General features: G+C 38.8%; 2 protein-coding genes across 2 annotated transcripts; both read right to left on the bottom strand.

The window, feature by feature from the left end:
* Window positions 1–3,667: 3,667 nt before the first annotated feature.
* LOC123706836 lies at window positions 3,668–5,868 on the bottom strand. The gene is made up of 3 exons (XM_045656329.1): window positions 5,854–5,868; window positions 4,523–5,293; window positions 3,668–4,177 (listed from the first exon to the last, which is right to left on the bottom strand). Exons 1-3 carry the CDS (start codon window positions 5,866–5,868, stop codon window positions 3,668–3,670), a joined length of 1,296 nt encoding a protein of 431 aa, XP_045512285.1.
* Window positions 5,869–7,914: 2,046 nt separating this feature from the next.
* On the bottom strand, window positions 7,915–9,891 carry LOC123706830 (proline-rich protein 12-like). The gene has a single exon (XM_045656316.1). The coding sequence runs from the start codon at window positions 9,889–9,891 to the stop codon at window positions 7,915–7,917; it is 1,977 nt and encodes a 658-aa protein (XP_045512272.1).
* Between the last annotated feature and the right edge of the window lie 847 nt (window positions 9,892–10,738).

Here is a 10,738-nt window from a genome sequence, read left to right as displayed (position 1 = left end):
ACATTACGTTTTCTGAACCTATGTATGGGAGCGGGTTTGGTGGCTGTTCGAATGATATAACAGGGACAACTAATATAGTTATGTCCTCTAGTTTTGACAAAAATATTAAATAATCCATTAATTCTTTAATCGTGAAACGTATTACTGATTATTTACCCACTTCTAAGGTTGACAGATCGAAGTTGGAATATTTATTTAACGTACAGCTCGCCGATGATATATGTGAACGCATATATAAAACTACAACGTATCGTGATTCGTCAGGTCGATATGTTGTCGCATTCCCATTTAAGAAAAGCCCTCTTAAATTGGGTTCATCTATGGACATAGCTTAAAGGCATAGACAAAATATTTACTGAATATCTGGAAAAGGATTATATTTCACCTGCAGTAGATCGGTGCGACAATATAGGATACGTTATTCCACATCACGGCATAATTCGTGAGTCATCTATAAGCACCAAAGTCAGAATGGTGCTCGATTCCAGCGCGAAGACGATAGTATTAGTATTAGATGATAGTAACACATCAATTAATGATATTTAACATGTTGGTCCCAATTTGCAGCCTGACTTATTTGTAGTTCTACTTCGGCTTAGAACATTTCCTATCGCATTTTACGCTGACGTTAAACAGATGTAGTTACAATTAAAACCCTTCCTGAATATAATAAATATCAACGCGTTTATTATAGATTTGATCCATCTGATCCGTTACAATTATTTGAATTTAAGCGCGTTTGTTGAAACAACTAGCTGATGATGAAATGGGCAAATATCCTTTGGCTGCTGACGTTATCGAATTATTACATGGACGATATTTGCTGTAGTTGTGATTCGATTCTCGAAGCAGTTGAAGTATCCTTTCAACTTATTAAAATGTTTTCAGCTGGTGGGTTTGATCTTTTTAAACGGTCAAGTAATTCTGAAAAGCTACTGTCTTCTTTACCTTCCCAATCATTTGCATTTGCAAGCAAAAGTTCATTTTGATTCAAATGAGTGTCATAAAGTTTTAGGTATGAAATGGGATTCAAAATCAGATAACTTCTCGACGTTCTAGGTTTAGCCGCACCTTTTATACTATACGTTAAACTTCTAATAAAGGAGCTTTGGCTTTTAAAACAGAACTGGGCTGAAATTGCTCCTTCTCATATGATTCAAGGCATGGAAGAAATTCTATAGTGAGATTACTGAGGGTAGATACCCTTCCTATCTAATTTACAAGTACCACGTCATGTAGGTGTAACTAAAACTTCTTCACCCATACTGTTGGCATTTTGTGATGCCAGCGAAAAGGCTTATGGTGTCGTAATTTATATATGTGTACAAACTGATAGAAATAATACTATCCGTATATTTTATAGTAAATCTAAGATTTCACCTCTGAAAGTTGTTTCTTTAGCTCGAATTGAGCTCTGTGCCGCTCAACTCATGACAAAATTGATCTGCCGTGACACGTGTCTTTGAAAAACAATTTTCTGTGCACCGCATAGTCGCTATATGTATTATAATTCAACGATTGCATTAAACTGGATAAATTCCAGTCCACATCGCTTAAAGACATTTGTAGCTAATAGAGTAACAAAGATTCAGGAGGATTTATACCCTAAAAACTTCTACCACATTTCTGGCCAAACCATTCCTGCCGATTGTTTATCCCATGGTCTTACCGCTTCACAACTTATTTCGCACAGTTTATGGTTAAACGGTCCCTCCTGTGCAGTTTTAAATGTGGATCAATGGCCACTAAAACTATTCATAATGTGCGCGTCTGATGAAATACCAGAACGTAAAGTAGTCGTTTTACCGACTATACCCATCCCGCAAGATGAAGGAATACTAGAAATTGTTAAAAGATTTTCTGATTGGTCACGTTGTTTACGCGTATTTACATATATTTAGGTTAATAGGTAAATTAAAGTGTCGAGGTAAAATATCGTTTCAAGATTTGCAATATAATCATTGATCATAAACACCCTATGCTTCGGCCTTCTAAAGATTATGAAGTGAATTTAATTATTGACGGATGCATAGAAAGTCATGTCATGTCATGTGGAATATTATCAAAATATCGGTGACCTATTTCTAAAATCGAATGGGTATACCGTGAAGCGATCAAAGAATGGAGTAAGGTGACGGACGGAGCTTTGTTTTCATATAAGATCAGTGAAAGTGAAAGTAATATGCATCTCGGTTACGATAATGGGGCAGTGTAATTGATTCCTAAAATCGGGTTTCTTTGGGATAAGTATGTGCTATATCTTATGTATGTATATACTTAATAACCCAAAGAAATTTATGTATAAATTTATCTTAGATTTATTCTAATGTATGTATGTAATGTTATTTATAAATGTATCGTTCATATCGCTATAGCGTAATCAGTATTGTCCTATAACTAAACACTAGATTTTCTTAAACTTATAAGTATTCTGTCAAATCAACGCGTCCTTTCCTGGAACCCACTAAAACAACCAAATACCTGGAATTAATTATTGATTCAAGGCTTTGTTGGGGCCCTCAAATAAACTACCTATGTCCTCGAGTTCGTAAACTTATAAATGTTTTCAAACGCCTTATAAAATATTCTGATCTACAAACAGTCAAGATAGTATATGTAACTGCGTTATGCCAGTTGATATTATCTTACTGTATATTGGTATGGGTTGGAGCGGTATTGTCTTCAATGCTGAAAATTGAGTGCACCCAACGTGGTATTTTTAAGATTTCCTTTAGGAATCCGCTACTCAACTTCAAAATTGTTCAAAAAAAAAAAAAGGTTTTAACTGTTGGACAATTATACTTAATAGCAATATGCAGACTTTTTTGGAAACAAACACCCGATACACCATAACAAACATAACGCATATAAATGCAACCCAAAAAACGCACTTTCTTCGCCCAACTCTTTTTCTCCTTCTGAGGCCTTTTCATGTTTAACCACTTCCTTAAAAACAAAATAACATGTCATAACTCACATTGACCACACTTACTAAAAATCTTGTCAAAGAATATCTTGTCAACCTGTCCTATGCTAATACATGCAATATTCTTATTGTGCAAAAATAGTTTAAATATAAATTTACTTATGTAGAAATCATAAAGGTAAATATAGTTTATATCCGACGTCACACACTAAAGAATCCATCAACAATAGAGCTCGTCTACCTCTTCAGTTTGCTTCTCTCTTAAGGAGGGAGGAGTTATGTAATTCAACATTAGTTAAGTTACATATATATATTTTTTACTAAATCAATAAGGAATGTAACGAAAAGTAAACTATTTGTTAACGTTATCTATTTATTTCACAATAAATATACTTAGGCCTAAATTAACATTTTATAGAAATAAAAAGGCAATATTTTAGTCTAGCAAAAATATAAAACTTAATCTTCAACTATCCGCTAGTAAGTCACGCTATTGGTATGTTACTTTGTACAAACTGTTTATTCTTACTTTATAGAAAATCGTCGCAGCCTCAAAACACTTAACAAAAGTCGTCTTAAATCTTTTCCAATAAAATTATCACATGTTTTCGACGAGGTAGTGACAAGATAGAACCACTTATAATATGTTAAATGCTACTTTAAACAAATGACTCGGTCGCTTCGACTCATCGTCGCCGTTGAGACACTCAATTTCACGCGTTATCTAGAGAGCTAGACTTATTACTGAAACTGATCTAACGGTCTGTCGATGGGTGGTTGAAGAGACAGAGGGATATGGTTGTGGTACTGTTGAGTGTCATCGTCCGTGCTGCGCCCTTCCGGCTGAGGCACGCCATACTCCGGTCTGGGATGCTGTCCGTGGTCTTCGCCTTGTTCAAAGTCATGTCCTTGTTGTGTGATATCATGACCTGCCTGGGAAAAACCATGTCCTTGGGAAAAATCGTATCCTTGCTGAGAAAAATCATATCCATGCTGGGTCAAATCATGACCTTGCTGATTTAAGTCATGACTATGATGGACAAAATCGTGGGCCTGCTGTAGAAAATCTTGACCTTGGTTTGGGTTTGGTTGGGCGTAGTCATGGCTGACCTGAGCCACTCCATATTCCTGCTGCAGGTGATGTTGATTGTGCAAACTTTGCTCGTATTGGGCTTGTTCAATTTGTTGTTGGATGTGCTGCTGAATCTGGTGCTGGAAATCATGCTGCTCGTACACTTGCGTCCCTTGCTCCTGTACAAATTGGTGAGCTTGTGCTACCCCATCGTGGTGTGAAGTGTCAGGGTTAGACGGAACTGGAGACCAACCATCATGTTCTACCGGTACGGAGTGCTGGGTGGGTTGCAAAGGTACAGCGGTATGAGGGATTGATTTGGTTGGTTGAATATTAAATGTTGGATGTAACAATGTTTCTTGGGTTGGGTGAACATGAACAGCGGGATGTGGGACGTCATGACTATTATAAATCAGAGTAGGCGTCTGTTCGTACACGACGTTAGGATGGTGTTGTTCTGCTGGGTTTTCTTGGGGATAAGCTTGAGGTACAACGTGAAAATGCGGACTATGCGATTGAATTACTTGATGGACTGAAGGTGCAGTAGGTATATCAGGAATTGTAGAAATCGCAGGCACTGGAAACAATGGAGCTTGGTAACTGTTAATTAACGGATATCGGGGGTAGGTGGCAAAGTATGACGATTGAACTGCAGCACCTGGACGAATAACGTACTGCTGTTGTAGAGGAAATACAGGACGTGGAATCACGCCTGGAGTAATAGGTATTGAAGCTGCAGAAAGAAAAGGTTTAAGTGTGTTAGGAAACACCAGCGGAGGTGAAGCAATCGGTGCAGGTGGAGCTGGCAGGACAGCAGTGGGGATAGGATGTGCAACAGGGGCCGTGTGCACGATGGGGCTCACCGGAGCTACTGGGGCCGGCACCACAGGTACTACAGGCTTAGGTTCTACATGATGGTGGTGATGGTGAAAATGATGATCGGGTTTCACGTAATATTTGGTGTGAGGAAACCGTAGTGCATAATGTGGATGTGGCAGCCCCGTCACCTTGTGTCCTACACCTACCGGATACCTAGGAATCAGGTGATTTGTTAAGGGCACTTTGACTGATGCAATGGTTGCTGTGGGTGGGTAATTCACCACTAGTGGCTTGACTACGGAGTGAGTAACAAGGGGTATATCATGCCCCAACTTGAAGGGAGGAACGTGAGAGAGTATGCCTCTTTTGTGATAATTTCCGTTGCCCGCCAGATGACTGATAAGCTTCGCTTTGGCGGCCTTAACGTGTGCGACATCTGCGACGACGCTGCTTGCAATACACAGCACGACTGCGGTCTGAAATGTTTTCAAATATGAGTGACAATTCTGTAAGCTTGAATCTGAGCCAATGAGTATTTAACAATTGTATTAACTTTCTTCTTCTAACTTTTTATTTATCGTTTATCGCGTTTATAATAATATGTTTATCGCGAATCCCTATATAGCGTTATACCTTACAAAAATATTTAATTATTATTTAAATATTACTTTAAAGAAATTGTTTGTTGTTTATTGAATTTTTTACCTTGCATTTACTTATGACTTAAAAAAATATATTGCCAAGAACATTATCACGTCCAAACATTAATATTTCATTGTAACGTGTCGCAACCCTTAAAAAAATTAAGCGATTTAATCTTTTATGGTTTTTAATTAGTCCTAAGGAAAATGGCAGATAAAATTGTCTATTTTTTATCAGAGTTTAGTATGGAATAGTCTTTATATATCTATTTTACAATGTAGTAGATTTATCACTAAACACTTCACTACCAACTACACACAATTACGCATAATGAGAGACATGTGTAAGCAATAGGCACTTCACTAAGAGCACTGCATCCCGGTGAAATACTCACAGTTAATAGTTTCATGGTGATCGGCCGCCGACCGATCGGCGTAACTGTCTCCTATCAACGGATTACATGTCGAGCCACCACCCATACTTATAACTTAAAATAATAACGATTAGTATGTAACAATCGTCCTATTTTCACTGGACGAGCCAGTATCGCTTCGCGGCTTTCCCTTCCTAAATACTGCATCCGAAACTAATTTAGAGTAAACTAGACTTTGTTACAATGAATGAAGGTTAGTTTTAGTTTCAGCGTAATTAAGAAGTCAACTCGCGTAGCAGTTGCCGTCATTCGTGTAACATGGGTGCGTGGTCGCATACAAATCTATAAGATACGTAATAGAGAAAATTCATCCAATACCGACAGGGTGGGATTCTGAAGGAACGATCGAATACAACTTGTAAAAGAATATAAATAATTTTGAGTAAAATAGTTTAGTCTAAAGATGATTTTAAATAATTCATCATTTACAATAAGCTTATTATGTTTTTAGTATTTACAATTATTTAATAAAAACTATTTTTTGTATTATATTTTAAGTGTAAAGTGTCCTGTACACTTTACACTTAATCCTATGATTTGACACTTACATTATTAAACATTTCCGTCAAAATTTGATAGGATTTACAAATTGTTTAACGTACAAATATGATGGGCAAGTAATGTTTACATATTTGTTAAAAAATATACCTAAATCAAAAAGTCTTGATATAAAACCCTTTACAAAATATGTAACAAAACAACTTATAACTCGAAAATCATAAGGAACATTAATATAAAAAGATGTCAACGAAGAAGAGCCCCAATGTAATATATGAATATGTCCTTAAACCCAATTAAATATTGCGTGAAGACAACTTTTTCTATGTTGATAGCGTCATCCTAACTAAATATTATGTATCCTATTAATCTTAATATAACCAATTATAAAGCCGATATCGGGGGACTGTCGTTTTGTTTTTTATTTCCGTGTATTTTTTAATTTCACTTCTTAAACTCAAAATGAACCCAAAAGAAATCTCTTTAATATTAACGTTATGAACAAGTTTTAATTAAAATATTGAATTTTTAGATTGAAGGCGAAACAATCAAATTTTATTTCAGACGCGGAGTCGTACAAATCTTCATACAAATTGAATGAACGAAATCGGATTACCGCTAACGTCACGTGGAAACAAAAACGAGCTGTTTTTATCGAAGTCCTGGTAAAAGTAAAAGGAAGTATAAGTGATACATCTCACTTGTAGGTTGTCATAAGCAATAAGAGCTCATGGTAGGCCCCCAGTACTCAATATTTTACATATTTCAATAAATATGGTTTATTAATAATCTCTTCCTTTTCTAGATAGAGATCCCTCTCTCCAATCTAAGAATATAATTTTCTTTGGAGGTGAGAGTCGAGTGTCGCATTGTAAATTCGTCCCTGTGTTTGCAGGGCATCATAATGCATGGCGTTATCACATGGCGAGCACTTTCCACCGCGTACGCTCACTGATACGCCATGCCATTGCTCGTCATCTCCGTATAGCATATAAGCGGAGTTAGGTAACTTAATGTTTATGGTGGTACCATTATCCCAATAAGAAACAAATGAAAGCCTATAAACCAATTTTATTTTTGTCATCAAGATTATGCGCTTATTTTAAAATAAAGACTTTGATTTTTTATTAGTTCTTAATGTCGTTATACAACCAGCAAACAATTTCTTAAGAATATCTATATAAGGTATGTATTGTATTAAAATAAGTATTCGGTATATTCCCGACGGGTGATTTCTATTTCATCTCGCGCGGCCTTGACCGCCTTATCGCTCAGTCGTCGCCTTGTACAAATCGAATTTCACGCTCCAGCGGTCAGGTCGATGCCTCGCAAATGCAAATAATGAAATCGATTTGGTAAAATTTATTAAGAAACTAAAATACATTTCTATCTAAATATAAAAGTAATAAGAATAACAATAACATTTCTATTCACTAGATCACAGGTTCGTTTGTGTTTTCGGGAACACTCATTGCACTACTTAAGGAGGAGTTAATAAATAAAACTGCTTATGGCGGGGTTGCATTACAGGGTGGTGCCGCGACGCGCTATGTGAGGTCGCGGTCGGTCTACTCGCACATTGTGGGCACTTACGTACATGTTGTTGTACCCTGTCTCTCGCACTTGCGCATTAGGGCTTAACTTGTCCGTCTTTTCACTTTCATCGGCGCGTTCTGTTTCCCCTGCCCGTTCCGATTCATCATCAGAGCGTTCGTTGTCATCGGATCTCTCGGAATCATCTTTAGAGACCTCACTTTCATCCTCGTGGTTTCCGCTTGGTTTCTTTTCGATAATTCGTTCAGAATCCTCACGAAGCCTTTCATGGTCATCAAGAAAATTACCCTCATCCTCAGCATCCTCTAAGCGTGCTACATCCGCATCTCTCGTAGGAGGTGGTACTGTCAATGTTTTAAAGTGTTCCTCCTCTTCAGAAATAGGAATTTTTCTGCCATAATAGTCGTAGTCACCCGCACTGTACTCTTTACTGTAAGTCGATCGCACTCGCCTGGTTTTCTTACGTCGTCGTTTGCGTTTTGGCGCCTCAGTTTGATCTATCTGAGTGCTCTGTTCACTCTCAGCATCTTCCTCATATTCTCGAGGAGATTCTTCGAAATCGTTTTCATCACGATCCGGTTTCTCGGGTGTTTCTCTATGTAGTTTTTTAGGACGTTTTTCTTTATAGATTGGTGGAACCCGTACTGTTATCGTATCAATTTGGTTAGGGTTATGTTCTGTAGGCGGCAACACCCGTGGCTTCAGTTTTCGGCGTGGATCTTGAGTCGTTGTTGTCACTTCGCTCTCTTCTTCTAAGTCAGTATCTGTAGGTGTTGGAATACGTTTCGGTTTTGTTCTAGTTCGTTTTGTTTTTGGTGAATTATCGTCACTTTCACTTATAAGTCGGTTACCTTCGTCGCGGTCGCCAAAATGAACTCTTCTGTAGTCGTTCTCAGATAATTTCTGTTTTGATTTTGGTTTTTGCATCCAAAACTGATCTACTGCTTTTCCAACATCACGTAGAGCACTTGAACGATCGCCAGAATCCTGAATATCTTCGTAGTCGTCGTATAAGTCTTGACGACCCTGCTGAGTGGTAGGCTCGTCATCCACATAGAAAAGATAGTCGTCATCTGCGGCTTGTGCTCTGTTAATGTTTTGCGCATCTACCGTGTGTACTCTTTGGGCGACGCCATCTCGAAGTACAAAAGCATCAACGTAAACCCGTGGATTTCTCGGGGCGGGTGGAGGCAATTTAGCTGCACGGGGCTGGATGGCAATGGGATTGACGGGAGTCTGCTCTGACAAAACTTCTTCATCTGCAACACCTACTTCTTCGCCGACGGGAGAGGGTGTTGCTAGTGCTCGGTTGAAGTTAAAGTTGAGGCGAAAGTTTGTATTGATTGTGTCTAGACTTGAGTCAGCTTTTGGTTGTGGGGCAGGAGAGCACGGGGCTGGTGTAGTGGGGTTTGCTTTAGGTGTTCCACAAGGGGGTGGGCGTGCTGGTGGTTGAGTGGGCCTGGCACGTGGTGCTGCGGCTCGAGGCTTAGCACAGGGTGGCGGTGCTTTTGGTTGAGCTGGTGGTGGCCGCGCTCGACAGGGTGGAGGTGCCACAGCCCGAGGAGAGGCACAGGGTGGCGCTGGAGGCGCAGTCGGTGCTGGTGCAGGCCCTGCCTGTGCTGGTGAGTCTATTCCTGGGATAGGCGCGAGAGGTGGCGGAAACTGAAAAGCTTGGGGTGGCTTACGGGCTACGTTATAGCCAAGTACATCTGCTAGGCCGCGGAACACGATGTCGCTGAATGTTCGTTTTTTCCGTACGACTGGTTCGTGATCCCCATCAGTTAACGTGTCGTTAGAGTCACTGAGGTCTGTGTAGGTCGCGTTTAAGACGGTCTCGTTGAGAGCCTCTGCTAGGGATCGAGTCTGGTTCGCGGTATCTGCGATGAGGAAAACATCGGCGGCCCGCGCGGCGGCGATCACCAGCAATAGTAGCGGCACCCGCGGCATGACGCCGAGCTAGTGCAGCGCGGGACAACTTGCGCGCACTTTTGTGCACAACGTCGTTGCTTAAGGCCTGTTGCGGTTGACTGCTCCCGCCCTTCCCATTACCTAAAGCTCGAGACATTTCTCTATGTTAGTACATTTCTATGCTTATTTTTGTAAGAAATTTTTACTTTAATTTAGATTTCAACGCCTCCACTGTTTGTACCTTTCAGTATATAGTAGGAAACTAATAAGTCACCATCTTTAAGTTACTTATTCTTAAGTAATATATCAGAGTAAAACGTAAATTATTTGAAATTAGTTCAGTTTTAGTTCAAGGTGACATGTGAAACTACAATTATTGATAATAACTTTATTTTCTAGACTGATCTGTGCTTGGCAATGAGCACATATAATTCAAGGTGTTTTGTTTACACGCCTATTTTACCCCTAGTTTAAAAAAACTGTTATTAGTAGAACAGTAAATTTGATTGTTTTCAATTGTTACAGGTAAAAAGTCAATGGTAAGAATGCAACAACATCTGTATCGATACAATTCTGTCAAAACTGAAGATTGTTTTAATATCCTAACCTAACTTTAGCAGACACTTTGGAATACAAATGCAATCGTATGATTTTATACTGGCTTAATGCTAATAAATGCCTATACCTACGTAATTACGAAAATTGTATAACATGAACACGACACAAAAATATAGGACTAGAATGTTTGAGGTACCACAATAAAACCTTTTGCTAGAATTTAGTTCCTGGTCTTCTAAGATTAGAATAATATATATTTGCAATATCAACGCAAATTCCTATAGGAGTTTTTATGATGTCGTGAATAGATAGGTTTGTACAACCCAAT

This window comes from Pieris brassicae, chromosome 1, assembly GCF_905147105.1.
Source record: "Pieris brassicae chromosome 1, ilPieBrab1.1, whole genome shotgun sequence".
NCBI classification, from domain to species: domain Eukaryota; kingdom Metazoa; phylum Arthropoda; class Insecta; order Lepidoptera; family Pieridae; genus Pieris; species Pieris brassicae.
The sequence above is the reverse complement of the archived record's forward strand: the minus strand, read 5'-3'. Positions and strand labels throughout refer to the sequence as shown.